Consider the following 18460-nt stretch of genomic DNA (forward strand, 5'->3'; position numbering starts at 1 on the left):
AGAGACAATTACAATAATGACTTACCTGTGTCATTGCTTTGGTTGCCGTGTCCACCAGACTGCTCCAGTCCATCTCCTTCATGTCTGGCAGTGGGATCTTGCCTCCACCATTCCGCAGAATGCCTCCTCCATTGACAAACTGTTGCTGCTGTTGCTGCTGCTGGTGATGTTGCTGCTTCCTGCTCGGGGACATCTTCAAATGGTCCTCGTTCATGTGATGCTTGCCGAGCAGCTCACTGGCCGGGCTGGAGCTGTTCGACGTGGTGGACGAAATGACCGTCGCCGGGCGAGCCGTCGTAAAGATCACCTCCTCCTCACCGCCATTGCTATTGCTCGGGCTGTTCGTACCACCGTTCGCCAGCTTCAGCCCACTGCCACCGTTGGCCGCCGACAGCTGCTGATTCGAGCCGCCCAAATTGACACCCTCCCGCGAGCGACTCTTCTGCGGGATCGGTTTCAACCCGCCCGCCAGGCTAGCAATGTTCCCCAGGCTGTGGCTGTTGTGGTGGCCCTTCTGCATGCGCTCCAGCCCGCCCGCGTTGAAGTTGTCGTCGTTCGCAATGTAGTCCGGATTGATCAGCTTCATCAGGTCCTCCTGCAGCGTGCTGCCGGTGGTGTAGTTCACACTATTCCGCTGGGGATGATGCTGAGCGCCGCCCTTCAGTGCGGCCCCGCCTCGAAGCTTGGCCGGTTCGCCCTGCCCATTCGGTCGGGGGCTGTTATTGCGACTGCTCGAGGCACTGCTGCCGGAACAGTTTGCCACGGCGCCGTTCGCCTTCTTCCCATTGATGCCGTAGATGTTGGTCGTCGTTGCGGAGCGTCTCAGCTGCGGTGAGTTGTGTCGCGAAAGATCGTCCTCTTCCACGTGATTGCCGGCCGCACTCATCAGCAGATGATGGTTGGAAAGATTCTTCAGCGAGCTGCTGTACAACGGTTCCGGATGGTTCTGTTGCTGCTGGTGGTGCTGTTGCTGCTGCTGAGCTTCCCCGTTCGGTGAGTCGGCAATGATCAGTCGCTTCAGCAGTGCGATGTTGGCCGAATTATCCCGTCCCACCGATTGACCATTGGCAGCGCCGGACTGTTGCCCGCCGTTGCTGCGCGCTGGCGATGCTGACATCGGTCCACCTTCGTTGTGCAGCGACAGTGGCCTTGGGCTGGATCCCGCAAGTGGAAGGGAATTGCTCGACGACGTCAGCTTCGGATGGTGATAGTTCACGCTCGGATCGGACGCTACCGATGGAGGGCCCGCCGCCATCAAGGACGATGCTTCCTGCGGTGGATCAAGCACGTCGTACCACCGCTCGTCGTTCGACGAGTGTCCGCTCGAGGAGGACGTAAGCGTGCCCATATCGGGTCCGTTGGGTTGGGCGACTCCGGACGATGCTGCGGCTGCTGCCGCCGCTGCTCCTGCGACCTGCTGCGGCCCCGAAGCACCAACTGCAGCGGTAAACGAGCGACTGCTGCTGCCCGTTCCGTATCCCGAGCTGTTGCTCGATCGTGGCGGTGAAAAGTTACGCTCATACCGACGCCGATGACTGGCGGACGATTGCAGCTGTCCACCCGGGAGCCCCTTTTTGCTGCTGCTGCTACTACTGCCGATGCTGCCACTGCTTGCACCATTTTGACCACTGGATCCGTTTTTACTGCCGCCGCCACCACTGCCGCCCTCCAGCATCATGCTGTCGTACTCGTTTTCGTAATTGATCGAATTGAAGCGACAGTTTTGCAGCGTACAGCCCCGCCGCGGTGTAAAGTCGGCAAACGATTCAATCACCGTGACCGTCACCTGGGCGGACGTCTTCAGCAGATCGACCATCTGATCGTGGGACAGCGTCGCTACCGCCACCTTGCATATCTCCACCAACCGGTAGCCCTGGCGCAGTCCGGCAGCCCACGCTTGGCCCGAAATTTCCACCTGCGTCACCACCCCATCCGGCTGCACGTGGAACCCGAGCTGGCCCATCGGATTGCGCCGCAGACTAAGCTCCAGCGCACCGCACCCATTCGTCACCGCCCGCAGCCGCTCGATCACCTCCAGCTGCTCGTCCCGATCGCCCGTGTCGCGCATGTTCAGCGTCACGCACTCCCCCTGGTGGTAGTACACCCGCAGCGCGTTCTGGCTCGTCGACCATCCCAGGATCGCCCGGCACGGCGTCACAAAAATGATCTGCCGCGTGCACTCCTCGATCAACACGAACGTTTCCGCCGATATGCCCAGAAAGCAGTCCACCTGCGTCGACTGGCCGCTGTCGTGCAGCACCACCTGCCAGCAGAACGCACCGCGCTGCGACAGATCGCCCGAGAAGCGCGGTTTCGTCGGCCGCTCCCGCTTCTTGCTCGGAAAGATGGAAAACCGCTGCCCGGTCTCGACCACCTGCGCCGTGCTGTAGTTGGTCGCCAGATCCTTCAGGTACTCCTGGCGCGTCCGGATCGCCATCATCGCGAACTTCACCGACCGGTGGGCCGCATTCTCCGCGTTGATCACCTTCGACAGCAGAAACTCGCCGAACTGCTTGCCGCGCGGATAGTGCGACCCGGCCCGGACCGGCGGCCCAAACACGGGCACGTCCTTCGAGCGCGACACCGCCACCCGGTACTGCGTGTGCTCGCTGCACGGGTTGACCGCCCGCACGATCACGAACACGTGCTGGAACTGGCTGCGGATGTTCTTCGGCGTGAAGGGCAGCGCGCCCGGCTCCTGGAACACGATCGTCACGATGTCGTTGCCGATGTGCCGCTTGCGCAGCAGCTGCTGCCGATTGTTCGGCGTGAACGGCAGCATCGTCGACACGTGGAACATGATCTCGCAGTCCTGGTGCGTCGCGTACAGCGAGTGCGTCCCGGTCGAGTCCGTCTTGTTGTCCAGCCCGGCCTTGTAGTGCTCGAAGCCCTTCAGCCGGACGCGCCGCCCGATCGTGTCGAGGAACTCGTTGAACGCCGGGCCCGCCTCCTCGTTGTTGTACATGTCCTCCTCCGAGGACTGGCCCGCCCGGCAGTACAGGATGCCCACCTTGTACTTGTTCGTCAGCCCCTGCTCGTCCAGCTTCAGCAGCTGCTGCTCGCACTGGGGCGTGCCGACCGCCAACCGCAGGCAGCCGATTTGTACTTCCGGCGCGACGTACTCGAGTATCTCTTTGGTATTGGCGTGCTTGCCGGCACCGCGCGCATTCGGGATCGAGTCCTCGATCACCGAGCCGCGCAGCGTGAGCAGCTCCGAGGTGCGCACGATCAGCCGGTACAGGTACTGGTCGCCCTGGTGCGTCGTCGTGGGCGCCACGTCCGAACCGTGCAGCGCGAGCGTTTGGACCGGCGCCGGGTTAAGCTTTTCGCGCTTGATCGAGATCGCAACCGGGCCCAGGTGCTCGTCCATACCGAACCAGTTCTGGTGCTCCTGGCCGAAGAAGTACTGCCGGTAGTAGAGCGCCCCGTTGTCGATCTGCTCGATCGGGCGGGGTCCTTTTTGGTACGGGCAGGTGTAACCCTTCCACAGTGTATCGTTCGCGCCACACTCCAGCACGGAGACGCCGTACGCGAGCGCTGGCCGGTGTATTGCTCGCCGTTGCTGTCCCGCTCCACTCGCGCCCGACGATGAAGACGACGTGGTAGAAGATGCCATACGCGTTAGGCTAACCTCGCGCTCTTCCTCACCGCCAATTTCATTCCGGAAGAAGGGACAGTTTTCTAGCAGCTCGTTCTGCTGCCCATCCCCATAGTCTTCGTCCACACTATCCCCGTCCGGGGTGGAGGAGCGCGTCCCGTACGTGGCGGCAGCCGATGCCCCCGTGGTCGTATTGCGCCGCCGCTCCAGCAGAAAGCCACGCAATTTGGCCGCATAGCCCAGGTTGGCGGTAAGCGAGCGGCAGTCAAAGTGCGCGAACGCACGTCGCCGCTGACGCTCCTCAATGTCCGCCGAGGAAACGGTCGTCGTGGTGGAGCTGGCACTCACGTTCAGTGCCATACACAGCTGGCTGTCGTCCAGCGAGGCTGTCCCTGGGGCTACTGCTGCTGCTGCTCCTCCATTTGCCACCTGACGCTTCCCGTTCGCTGAACCGTTTGCTGAACCGGCCGCACTTGCCCCATTGCTCGAGCCCCACAGTCGGTGGAACTTGTTCCTCAGCTTGGGACTGGCGTTGCCTCCCCGGTCGACCACATCGTCCCCGGTGAGCGTGATGTTTGAAGAAGCAGGCGCTGCTCCATTGCCATGCCCATGCCCGGAGTGGTGCTTCCCGAGCGAGTACAGCAGCGAGGACGCATCCAGCCCGAACGGTTGATACTCCTGCAGCATCGTGAGGAAGTTTTCGCCGGCACTCGGTGCCCCACCACCCTGACCTTGGTGATGGTGGTGATGGTGCGGATGTCGATCCGATGAGATCACATCGATGGAACCGTGGCTGCCGTACTCGCGCCGCAAATTCGTTCCTCCTCCCGTGTGCAGATGGTCCGGCAAACCACCAGCACCACCGTGATCGTGAATCAGCTCCAAACTGGAATTGCTCCGGTAGAGATGATCGGTCGGTCCGTGGGGTGACAGCTTTGTACCGACCACCCCACCACCACCGTTGCCCATCGTCGCCATCTGTCGCTGGACGAAGGAGTAGCGCTCGTGCAGGGAATTCCGTGCCAGCCCGGCATCAACCCGCGCACGCCTTACATTGCTTTTGTAGTACTCGACGGCATGCATCGCGCGTTCCCGTGCCGACCCCGAGCGGGTCTGTGGAGCGCCACCGGCCGGGGTTAGATGATGTGGCGCTCCACCCATACTGACGCCGGGCGGTGGCGGTGGTGGCCCATGTGGGTGATGCATCCCGGACGGTGGTAACTGGTGCGAGACTCCGCCAACGAGACGCTGTGATGGATGGGACTGTTGTTGCTGCTGTTGTGACGATTGCTGCTGCTGCTGTTGATGGTGTTGCCCCATCATGGCGATACCGGCACCGGCCACAACCGGCGTGGGCATCATATGCGGCAGGCCAGCCGCTGGCCCGCCGCTGATGTGAGGTGGTGGTCCTCCAACCTCCGCCAGATTTATCATCCCATTGCTAGAGTCCTGTGAAGAAATTGAGAGGAAATGGAAAAAAAAACAGATAAGAATTTGTTATACAAACAACGTGTCTAAAGCGTCTTAAACTCCCAAAATACAGCAACTGTTGCCAAAAAGCATTTGCAATCAATAACCTCTCACTCATTGATCGGTTATGGTCATCGAATAGAAAGCGGTAAAGCGGGAAAACGATCAATCAAAACACACACCCTAAAACCCGGCACGAGTAAACGGACGTTTGTCCTAATTATTGGCAATTGTTTTTACCTTTCAAGGGTTCTTTTATTCACCACTCGCCTCTGCTGGTTCCCAATTACTGTGTACCCCACACCTTCACTCAATATATGGCTGTAGTACTCCCCGAAAACAAACCACAGAAAGAGGATGTAAACACGCATGTGACCCGTATACTCCAAAAAGCTTAACCTCAAAACGTGTTGCCCCTCCGAAAATATCAACAAACCTGCCTAAAAGCGTCTTATGCACACATACGCACACACAAAAAGAGCGATACATTACGGTTATACACTCTCATTACGAAATGGGCTTCATCATTTTGGGAAGATGGTTTGAAGGTTTAATTTCCGGGGAGGCCCCGGTGTCATTCGTTAGAGTGTGCTGCGGCATGCGGAAGTAAATCGCGGAACTAATCGCACTTAAACAGGTTTTGTCGTATGAAGGGAACGCTTCTTCAATTTCGAAGTTTCGGAAGTGAATCTCAGTGACCTTATCTCGGTACCGATCACACGTTCCGTTTGAGAAGCCTTTGATGAGATGAGGTTTTGTTGGAGAAAGCGCCAAACGAATGAAGGTTGCTGAAGTAGCATATAAAAGACCAGGAGTTCCCAAAAATATCCAAAGAGTGTTGCATGCTCTTAACTTTTATTTTGATTTGTAGTAGCGATACACAACCGGATGTGCAAGAGACCAAAACATCCATGTCAAAGGATGCGGATGTGATGCAAGAGCACCAAAATCCCTCGTCCATAGCTCTAGACACGATCGTTTGATCTTGACGCCACAAAAACCGTCTCCACTGAGGCCAACTGCAATCTAATCTAATTTTATAGCGCATTAGCACTTCATTCTAGACGTCCCATTCATTGCTAATGAAGCGCTGAGAGTTGTATCGAACAGAAAAAAAGCCACGGAGCTGCCAGCGAGAATTCGAACGAGCATCAATCATGAGCATCGTCATCGAGATACACACACACACACGCAGGATGATGATTATAAAGGTTTTACCGTCCAATTTCTAACTTCGACCCCTCTGGCCGATGTTCCTCTTCTTTACCACTGCGTCCAGCGTGCGTACAGGGTGAAAAGACGCCATGAGGGACGAGATGTTTACTGTTCTGGTCGGGTTTAAACAGCAAAAGGAAATAAGAACGCGCCACTAACACCAGCAGCTAGCAGCCAGCAGCAGCCTCCTGCACGTCAGTCAGTCAGTCAGAGGAGGGAAAGAAAACAATGCTGCAATTGGACTCAATCATGTCTATTTGTGATGGATCGAAACTTTTCTTTCTCCACACTCGGGCTTCTTCTTCTATTCTTGTGCGGTAAAGAAGTTCAGAGAGAAAGAGAGTGACTTTTCTCACAACAAGACAAGAATAGGCACCTCCGTCGCGGGGCCGTGTGCGTTGAAGATTTGGTGTGATGCACCTTCGGGCTCTTGAGTTTCCCAATGCAACAGCTGCATCACGCGCGCTGAATTGGTCATGTGTCGGCGACCGTTTGAGAAGGAAGTGCAAAAGGGAAAAAAAAACTCAGAAGTAGAAGGGTAGACGAACTACACCCCAAACATACACAGAGACACACACACACACACACACACACACACACACACACACACACACACACACACACACACACACACACACACACACACACACACACACACACACACACACACACACACACACACACACACACACACACACACACACACACACACACAACCGATCAATCGATTGGTTTCGGTGTCTGGCTTTTTTTATTCTAGAGAGACGCCCGACCTCACCCTCGGGTTTTGGGTCGTACCAATCACTGGAATGGGAAGAGTGGGTTGGAACAAGTTCCTCTTCTTACTTCCGAAGCGAAATTACTTCTATTACTGTGTTTCTATCTTCCATGTGCCCTTTCGAATGTAGAGTTCTGCTCGATTTAATGTAATTAATATCGACTTTAGCAATTAAACTGTCGAACCATGGCCGTCGAAGCATAGTTTGAGTATCTTGGAGGTACTTGAACCGATTTTTCGAATAGTTTTGGCCTTCGATTTTCGAACGATCGCACTGTATTTTCCTACATCTAGATTCCTGTTCTCGTGTCAATCACGTATCGTCTTAGACAAACGTTTCGTACCCTTGTAGGTGGGTCGTCTGTTAGTTCTATGCTGGGCCTACTACAACGTGTGTAACGGGGTTTTTAATACTCGTCGCACCGAAGTGTACATATAACACGTCGATCCCGTTGTGGACCGCACCGCACCACCGTCAGGCCGGCAGCGGGAAAGAAGAGTTGCATCGCGCACCGTTGTACAGAGCATAACCGCACACACCAGGCACCACCAGGCAAGACCTTAAACTTGGTACCGGAGTGTACATAAACGGGTCAGAGCAAATAAACCGGCCCCACAGCCGACGAAACCAGCTCTTCGCCAGAAAGTCGCACACACACACACGCGCGCAGGACTTTTACCCTTGCCACGGCGACCACTGGGACAGGAGGGTGAGAAGTGCCTCTGTGAGGAAAAACGTCAACGAAAGTAGGAAAACGTGTTTGACTCGCGCGCGGAAATACATCGGCAGCGCGAGACGTACGCGCCAAAAACGTCTTCTACCCCGACCCAGCAGCAGCAGCGGGCAACAACTCCACTAAAAGGCTGTGTGTGTTGGTTTATTCCAAGAAAATGGATGATCTTCATACGCGACCCCCTCAGTCAACCGGTCTTTGCCTAGACCCAGCGCTGACTGCACCGACCGTCTCTCACGATGCATTTACAATTGCATCGCGTGAACTAAAACTCTTCCGCCATAACAGCTCTCGCTCGCTCTCTCTGTGCCTTTAGGACGGGCTGTGCAAGAAAAAAAACGTAAACAAACCATCCTCCTTCCTCGAACACGGAGACACGATGATGATGGTCGTCCGTGCCGGCGGACAAATGCAAGCCGCTTGATGACAAAGCCTCAAGTTGGTGCGGCATACCGGTAACGTGCAATATAAAAAGCGAACGGAGAGCTCCACCATGGTCCCCATGCTTTATTGTATCTGTAAGCTCCATACGCACAGACACACCGTGCGTGGTTTTTCTCTTCCTTCTCTTTGTGAATTTGTACAACACGCACTTTTTGTTCCTTTGGGGGCGCACATCAACGAAGCGGTATGTTGCGCGCGGTTCGTCTCTTACGCCATCACCCATCATCCTGCCACTGACTACTTTTGGCGTTGCGCAGAGAGGTAACCTCGCGGACATGTTTCATATTGCGTGTGCTCAGTCAACCCTCCCAAGCCCATTCCCCACTCCCCCCCCCCTTTGCATCGAAAACAATTACGAGTCATTTATGGCATCATCATATCATGTGGATGCACCACCACGATATGATGACCATGTTGGTACGATCCTGTCCGTTGCGGGGCCGTCTTGTCCACTGCAAGGTTCGTGGTGCACATATGTGGTTTACCCTGAAACCATATGACTGATGTTGGATATCACGTCCAATAAATTCACAACGAAACAGCCCCCCCTCCTTTCCAATGCGTACTTAATCGGTGGCAGGATTTAATCATCCGAATGCTTTGTGATCGTTATATGCCAACGTTTATATCTCGGCTCAACTGTGTAACCATTCCTACACAGTTTGATTCTTTCCTGGTAGTTTGCAATGTGTGATGGCTACCCATTTTTGCACACATCAATGAAGGTGGATTGTCCATATTCGTATCCATTTTATTATCGATCGAGCCCGATCAGTACAAGTTTCGTGAAGTACCGTTTTGTTCTTCCAACAAACATCAGTTGCCCCCATTTACAGTCTCAACATTCCTAAACAGATCTACAGGAAGTGTCGCGCGGCAAGGTTTAACCAAACCCAAGCGAACACGAAACATGAAAAGGAAGTGCGTTATACTTATCTTAAATGATTCTAACGCCAACAAACCGAGTAAACCTCGCCACAAACAATCCCAAGAGACCTTTGCTTCCCGGATATCCTCAGAGCACAGAGAGTTCAACAAGATCATCATCGTCAAGTGACAATAAGAGCAACAAAAAGACTAATAGACAATTTGTGCCACAATTGCAACTATTGTGTAAAAGCGAATCAACCTTCTGTTACGCATACGACCAAATGCCCCCCGAGATCTACTACATCTTGGAGAGCTACGACGCCTTCCTCCCTCGCTAGATTGTATGTGTGGTCCAAATACACAACAACCTCACGAGCAGTTCCTGTGTCTCTTCCTCCCTTTCCAAGGGATGTCGTCATACGGGTGGTCTTCTCGCTTGCACATAATGGAGAGTAATTTGTGATATGATATGATGTTTTCCGCTTTGGGAAGCAGCCAAGTCACATTTGTGTTGGATGAACTCTCCAACTAGTACGAGCGAGACCAGATCCAAAGATCCGAATCATCCCGATGGATTACCCTCTTTCGGTGGACAGAGCATAAATGTAATGCATATCATGAAGTAACAGCTCACACATCCTCACACCCATCACCCGCACACAGAAGCAGGGGAGCAAGAGCAGTAAATAAATAAAGTCACACACTCGGAACTCTTTACACAAACACACGTGGTGTGAATGCTGTCTGATCCCTCCATTCCGATAGTCGGCCACGTATCACAGAGCGACAACGTCGAAAGCGGAGATCAGAATAGAACACAAGTAGTCGTCTGCTGGGGCTATTCTTGAGGGTCGGTTACAGTGTTGGAGCTGGGGGATATGTGTGTGTGTGCGGAACGAAACCTGTAACTGAGGCATCGCGCAAGTGCGGGAGACGCAAGTGTATCAGTTACCAAACCCATGCACTAACACACAACACGGCTGAGTGCTCCTCCGGCCACTGTTGCTGTCCCGGGGTAAGATGTGTTCTAGATAGTGGTGTAAACGGGGGGCGAGCAGCAGCGTGCACACATGGTGCACTTGTGCACTTCATAAATATGCAACCACTGTACTTGCGCATCCAACTCCCTCTGGATTCCCTTTTGCAACATGAAGATTGCAACAGCCCTGTGTTTGTGCATTGGAGGAGGTGTTGAAGACTTCGCTTTCTCTGGAAGTTGTAGAGCGAGGAAAAACAAGTAAAACTCACTTCAAAACCACGCAACCTCGCCGATACCTCCATACCAGGAACCCATATGAGGGGTTGGAATTGAATAATCTCATTACGGTAGCGCCGCCACGGTTTCTGTTGCCTTCAAATAAAATTAAAAATAGTCAACTGTCACCTATGATTTCGAGTAAGGCGTGAGAACTCATGTGCGGGTCGCGTGAGACCTCGGCGAAGAATTTAGTTCCAAAAGATGCCAGAGTTAATCCTTGTTGTTTGTACCCACTAGTTGGTGCGCAGGGTTTTTTAGTTGTAAGTTATCCCTGTGGCCTAGTTCCACCTAGTTCTCCTGCGCTTCCAGCTGATCACAACTTGCCACACGACACAACACACAACAATTTGCGTCGGTGGGTATTTATACTGTGTGCTACTCCACGTTTGGAAGCGGTGGCCAACTTTGCTTTGGGGCTGTGGGTTTAGCCACCATCATGCCCGCCGTGTCGTTATTGTGTTGGCGTTCTATCAAGGGAAAGAGAATTAAAACCGTTGACATGGCCATCGCACAGTTTAATGACTATTTTTACACGAGACGCCGTGCATATAGTGAAGCCGGCCTTTCGCTTCACTACTTCCTATTCTAACGTTTGAGGTATTTCTGTCCGCTTGGAAAAACAATCCTGTTTCTTTGTGTTTAGAATTGTTCGAAAGAAATCTCTTAGATTGAATCGGACGGACCACACGATCATTAGAGAAACGCGATATGAGCACACCGATACCGAACAGCCAACCGGTTCCTCAGCAAATGGAACTCGCTGCTCGCTTAATGTGGTGCGCGCTTGCTTTGCTCCAGAAAGTCCACTGCTCCAGAATTCTTTCACCGGCTTCTTGGGCCAAATGGGTTGGCGGCGGTGTTTGACGATACACACACGCACAGTAGTGTCTGGCGCCAACAGTTTTTGCGTGTAGTTTTGCAACAACAAAAAAACGAACATACAACAACGCATTCGTCGAGGACAACGACCTTTCGCAAAACGTCTCAACAAGTCTCTTACGTAGGCGTCGTCATCGGTAGCCGCCCATTAACTGCTCTCGCCGCGGGTTGGTGATCGAGCGCGAATTGCCCAGTCTTAATTCGCTGACCCCCCACACACACACATGAGAACAAACGGCAGCAGCGGCGGCCACATTACTTTCATTAGTCACTTTGCATTAGAGAGAATTCGCTCAAGGCATCACACACCAGCAACAAGCGAGCACAATGCGTGTTTATTCTAGTGCATTTACCCACTGCTGCTTCTGGAGATGAGGCCAATGGGGCCGCGGGGAAACACGCATACACAACTTTGCACCCGCTCTATTGAAAGCAATTCAAATATAAACTTATTACGGGTGCTCGCACCCATAAGGGGCAAATGACTCCTGCCGGAATCATAGATCTTCATTTGTGGAACCATTTGTCCGCTCGTCTTTAACATGTCGAGCACCACACATTGGCAACGATGCGGAAAAGTCTGAGCCGTTTGAATTCCGCTACGATCAATCTTGGCACGATCGGCATCAGTTACTTCATCGTAGGTATTGGAAGGTAAGGTTCGAAAGAATGTCAATTCACGTCCGCCAGAGCTCAACACAAAAACAGGCGTTTCGATTATGCACATTCTTCACATTCTTCTTGCCATCGATTACCCCTGACATTAGAGGAGTTCCTTGAAAACATTGAAGCATTGACGTTAACTATTGAGGCGCGGAACCATTAATTGACATTGGCGACAATAACTCTCGGTAAACTATCCTCGGTAACGGTATCCACGCCGTACCCTCTTTCCTTACAAAGAGCCTCCCTCTCTCGTCGGAACGTACTTTGTGTTTGTGGCCACACTCTGACCGTTTAAGCTGCACTAAGACAATTAGAAAACCAAAGTATGGCGTGGCAAAGTCGGAATATGTTTGCTTATGTCAGTGCTAACTTCAACGCAAAAAAAAACATTACGGTATTGACCGGAACACGGCACACGATGGAGAAGGTATCGACATCGGATATCATGGGCAGGTCAAGCACTGCCATTGGACCGTCACAACGCAAGCTTACGCAACGCTCAATAAGAAACGATCAAAGCTAGCGCGAACCTACTACCACCACCCAAGCGAGCGTGGTAATAAAATAGAAAACATGACTCTCCCCTAGACTCTAACGCGTCTCGCGACTCCTCACTGCAATAATACCATTGTTTTGCCATTCTTGTCCGGTTGTCACACGGGTGTGTGAGAGGTTCCTGTGTTGCTGAGGATAATGTTGGAATGTTTTCACCTGTCGCCGGATTCTTCGCTGTAAAAGAAGGCGTAGAAGTTATATTCGCGTACAGATTTTGCCACCTGTAGCGCGTCGGCTCGCCGTTGAAGAGCTTCAGTGTCTTTGGCAGGGGGGACGGACGACGCGATCTAAAGAGTACCACGGCCATGTGGAGAGTCCGACGAGTCGTCATGGTTCAAGCGCAATATTGCAGCGTTGCGTGTCATGTTCTATGTGGGAGATTTGTGTCTTCCACTGTGTCGTTTAATTTGCGTTTCCTATCGAGGAGAGACGGCGGCTTCCAGGGACCGGTGAAGAAGGAACTTGAAGACGTCTTGTTCCTTTGGAGCGTCTCACATACGGTAGCCGTCTGCGTCTGCACAGCAACATCTCGCCATAGGAATGCAATTTAATATTTTGAAACACTGTTCAGCTGGGGTTTCCTAGAACGCATTCCACCACGATCCTTCTTCTCGCTCTTGCGCCAAGCGACACTCGTGTGGCACTACGGACGAGTGATAATCCACCAACACACCAGTCACGTTTCGAAGGTCTTCTCTCTTCCAATCCATCGCACCCGATCGTCACAACGGTCAGCGCGAGAGCGTCGTTTCGTATGCAAATATCTGACTGGGGATTTCAATCAGTTCCAAAGACAGCACCAACCAAGAAGAAGCCTCTGTCTGCGGAGTCACATACAACTTCACCATGCTGCGAACGCGAGAACGCGTGACGAAAGCGTTTGAATAATTCATCCTCAGCCGTCGTCCCCCGCCGACATAATGAGTCGATTGTTTTGGGGCGGACGGCAACGGCCAACGAAAAGGAATGTTTTCTGAAGTGATCTTTACTAGCCACGACTGTGAACGCTCTCAAATAGTGTATGTTTGTTGTGTTTTCGCATTCCAACTCCATTTCATTTCGGTTCGTTTTTGTGTACTGACGAAATTAAACGAAAACAGAACTTAGAACGCCACACACATCACCCAACCTCGCACAGCGGCTACGGTAAGAATGGGAACCGATTGTGAGGGTTTTGAAGTGGTAGAACTCGGCTGCTCTCTTGGTACGAACTCTTCAACGAAAGCAATTACTCACTGTACACACTCCTTCCCATTTGCGGCAATTTCACGTTCGACAGACGATTGTATCGACACCTTATGGTGTTGTTTAACATCCCACTGTTTTCCTCTGCTAAACGGTTTCGACTTTTGATGAATGATGGTTCCCTTCTTTTTCGATCTCTTTCATCAACACACGCCCACAAGCGCTCTTCCCCACTTTGGAGTGATTGAATTATGACTCATTTTATGGTTATGATGTCTCCAAGATAGATGGCTTATGATGAGGTGCCAATAGAACGCTAAGAACATTCGATTTTTATTACGCCACCGATGCAAGAACAAAGAGAAATTACTCCACAGAAACAAAGCCTTTCTTTCATCTTGCATCTTGCTGGATCAGTTGACTCGTGGAGCAAACAAAACTAAGTGGACCATCAAAGGCCAAAGAATATTAGCAAAACCTACCAGCGGAAGCAGCTACCACCATACGCAGGCGCACTAGGGCTTGATGAGCAAATCAAAACGTACGTGATATGAAAACATGGGCTATGGGCATACACACACTGATCGTGACTTTTCAGCCGAGACCTTGACGTCCGGACTCAGATGACGAGCGAGCGGTTGGATTTGTGCTGAGCCGCGTACAATTATGTGCAGCTTAAGCTTTTCGCAAATGAATCTCTCCTAGCCAGCAGCTGGTTGCTGATAATTCATAGCGAAGTTTATGAATCGCTATTGTGTAATGTACGGCCGAATGGAGCGCCTCTCAAGTGTCTGCATCCTCACTGTCAATATCGTAGTTCCGCAAGGCGCAATTGATGTCAATTGCAGTCAATTGGCGGAAGATTTCTTCGTATCGAACTAAATTGAGATATTCAATTTACACGCTGCCTTCCTCCCCACCAGTGCCGCTTAATCAAATTGTCGCCTCTGGAGGTAGTTCTCTGCTTTGAGATGTTCTTGAAGGTGGACTATTAAACCAATCGATCGCAGCTTCAATAGCCTGCGGTTTTCATTCAAGCTTGGATATCATTTCCACCACATCTTACCACATAAACCTTCCCATCGAGAGCAGTGGGCGTTGGGTCCATCATTATTTCCCGATCGTCAAAAGAAAAAACGTTCTATGCGCCCGCAATCAGTTCGATCACCGTGCCGCCGCCGGTCGTCTTTGGCGTGAGAAGTGGAAGCAATAACAGGGCGATAATTTACATCACAGAGAGCTCACACAAAAACCATAGCCGATCGGCGAATAAACCCTGACCTGGACTAAACGGCAGCCGTCGGTCCAGCTAAGAATGCTGCGCCGCCCGGAAACGCGTCGCAAACCACGACCTGCGCACAACAGAGTCCGGTCATTATCGAGTCGCGTGGGTCGGGCGTTTAGTTTATTCTACCTCGCCCAAACTCGCAGCTATATCAGATCTATTTCTTTGAAGAAAAGAAAAAATAACATCTAACACTCTCCCGAAAAGGTACACACAAAAAGGTCCGCTCTAAGCGACTGGGATGAGAATGGGATGCGTTCTCGGGCCATGCAGACGGAGCGCGTGTGTGTAGCGTTAGGGATATGATCATAAATTACGATTGTCTCACGCTCTGGACGAAGGAAGAGCGTCGTCCTGCGATGGAAAGGAGGCAAACAAAAAGGGAAATTTTACTTCTTCCGTCAACCCCCGTCGTTCGTCCGATCTAAAACTAGTTCATTCAGGCCGCGGTTTCTATTTCTTGCTCCAGTTTCTTTGCGTAGCGTCGGGATTTGTTTTATCCTTGTTCAAGGTCCTGATGTTCGAACAATAAGAATGTGTAGAAACAAAATTAAAGAGAACCTTAAAAACGAACCTCATATCTTAGCGACCAACCTTCCAACGCTTCGGTGTGTCTAAGATATTGGATCACCATAATTTAATTTCATTATTTTAATGTTTCCAGCCGATCCCATCTATAAAGGTTCTCTTGCTACATTATATCGCAACATGAGGATAACCTAACCCCAGACACTCGGAGCTTCAAGAGGTTATTAAATTAGTCTTATCAAAACCTATTTGACTTTAATGCCGGGACGTACGCCCACGGCACTACACACGCTGGGAACCTGTTTCCTTCTCGAACACGAGTAACATTGTCACAGGAAAGCAACTCTCAATAAACACACACACAAGATGTGTATGTGTATGTCTTCTAATGATGCTGCCGGTGCTTCGATGCTTATGAATGAACCCCGTTGACACAGACCTACAAAGATGATATCCGAGGAAGAAAGTCTGAATTCCATCTTCTCCTGGCGTGTAGGTACGTGTTTGCTCAAGTGTAGGTCGGGCCTCAAAAGATCAAGAAACTGTTCCCGAAGCCATACCACGCGGTCGCGTTTGCCATGCATACAGACAAGATGACTTCACAGAATCACTACAAACTCTGAAAAAAAAAACACACGCTTCCATGGGAAAGGAATAACCGTGGCTAAAAATTAAGTCTGTCATTGGCCCCGGCTACCGAGAATAACTGACTATAGGATGCTGCTTTTCCCAAGGTACACTCTATTTCGCGCACACCATATATAAGCTAGCCCCCCATCATCCATAGGAAGATCATCCCAGTATAATTTGATTATTAATACGCTCCCATTCCTTTCACCGGATCAAGTTCCATCTCTTCTCAAGCTTCCGAGCATTTTAACGTGTGGTGTGAGGGCAAAATAGAATAGAAGCAGAATATGAGCAAACAACAGCTCCACACCACGGGCCAAATTTGCTTCTCTAATGATCTGCCACTTCCTTTCAGCGCTCGGTCCAGAATCCATAATTTCTACGCTAACAACTGATCATGAGCCTATTCGTAACGCCACAAGGGAACAATACTGTGTGCCAGTACACACACCGATTTCCTACACAAATCTGATGCTCCATAAATGTGTACATACCTTTCAGGACACGAGCAGCTGAGGTTTGCGTTTCATTCGCTTCAATTCCCAGTGTCCAGAAACGACCAAAACAACCAACTATTCCCAGCCGCATATAGTCGAGAGCCTACAGTACTGCACACAAGTTGATCTGTTTGTTCGCCTTATTTTGTATGCCTAAATAGAAGCGGATCTGGCGGATCCCAAACGTTTGTTAATTTTGTTTGTTTATCTACTTTACTGTGAAGGCTTTTTTGGAAATTTGCCATGGCACGAACCCGTACTGCCCATTAGCCAATTTTCGACCGCAAGAATCAGAATGGTACGCGCAGCAGGAAGAAGAAAAATGCCTCTAAATTCTTGAAAAATCTATATTTCCTATGTCTGCATGAAACATGCGGAACGATGGCGTCTTCTGGAAGCGTTTATAAACCCTACCAGACAAACCAGCGGGTAAAATAATCGTATTCGTCACGGGCGCGATATACTTCGCCCAGCCAAAAAACAGCGGAAAGAATCAATTTCCCTTTCGTATATCATCGCAATGGAGGCATGGTTTGCCTTTTTCCATAACAACCATCCCCGTACGGATGCTGTAGACTACGCACCATTCGACTCATTCTACGTGTTCTCATTTGCGTGTTCACTGCCTTCACGCTGCTCCATTCTCATGCTTAGCCTCCCAGCCCGCAGTAGCTCGCGCTTCGATCTTTGCTTGATAATTTCGCTTTATACTCGTTTGTGTGTTTTCCACACCAATTCAATACCTCCAGGAAATCGATGCCTAATTAACTCGTTCTTTTCGAGTTCGATTCATCGAACCAAGCAGCACCGCCGTGCGGACCGGAAAGATTAAATTATCCGATATCCATACGATGGGAATCCAAACTCCCCACACACACACGCTCGGACACTTCCGTACGTTGTGCTGCTACCAAGCAAGAAGAGTAGACCACTTTGTTACAGAAAGCTGCTCGCGCTCACGCATAAGTGATCGATTGTACCAAGCACAATCGCAAAACAAATCTGGCTTCTATTTAAGCTCTCAATAGCATACACGCGCGATCGGAAACACGGTTGGTGGGTTAAACAATGACATGAACAAACATCAAGATGAAATAACGTAGATAGTATCTATTCCACACTTCTCAATAATAAACGTCAGGGCTATTAGAAGTCACGTGCCAAACTTCCATCCAACGAAACGTGTGTCGTGAGTCATCTTACGGCCGTCTAACAGACGCGCCTGTCATCTGAAGCTTACGACTGGTATGACATAATAACGAAGCAATACAAGGGAAATACGGTACAGACATTCAAACTAATTCTACGTCCGGGTGATGTATAACAGAGACATGGCATAAAGCATAAAGCATAAAGCAAAAACACTGTTGCCTGAGAGACCTGGGAATAGGTTTCAATGTCCCGCTTCCCAACTGGTATCTATCGGAAGTCAAGCATTGCTGACGCAGTTATTAGTTTATTAGTTTTGGAAATAATTACTCCACTCTATGTGTTGAAGTCTCTCTGTTCCTAGTATCTTCAGTCTTTTTTTTTTTTTCATTCTGAATGATAATTTGTACATTCACAAGCTCAGCCAAAAAAGGAACCAATTAGTGATGGCACAGGTGTTCCCACCGGTATGATGCTTCACTATGGCGTGGATAACTTGTCATTCATTTTAATTGTACCGAGTATAGCTCGGATTATACCGAAACGAAGAGTAGCACAACCATTTCTACATATCGTTCCAGTATCGATAAATGGTGCATATACCGTTAGGCGGATGGATTTAGCGATACTCACGAACATGCACACACAATTAGATTGAAAATTTCTCCCTGCTCCATCACGACTTAAACGTCTCCTCATCATGAATACGTTTTCATGTC

At 50.7% G+C, this 18460-nt stretch overlaps 1 protein-coding gene across 5 annotated transcripts in view; it reads right to left on the bottom strand.

The window, feature by feature from the left end:
• LOC121595297 (signal-induced proliferation-associated 1-like protein 1) overlaps window positions 1–18460 on the bottom strand; it is a 78763-nt gene that overhangs the window by 2081 nt on the left and 58222 nt on the right. For all 5 annotated transcript variants that reach the window (XM_041919186.1, XM_041919184.1, XM_041919182.1 and 2 more), the window contains one exon: window positions 26–5047. In XM_041919186.1, the coding sequence (XP_041775120.1) occupies window positions 26–5032 (5007 nt within the window). In that variant the 5' untranslated portion in view covers window positions 5033–5047. The remainder of the gene's footprint in view (window positions 1–25; window positions 5048–18460) is intronic.

The sequence above is a fragment of the Anopheles merus genome, chromosome 3R (assembly GCF_017562075.2).
Source record: "Anopheles merus strain MAF chromosome 3R, AmerM5.1, whole genome shotgun sequence".
NCBI classification, from domain to species: Eukaryota; Metazoa; Arthropoda; class Insecta; order Diptera; family Culicidae; genus Anopheles; species Anopheles merus.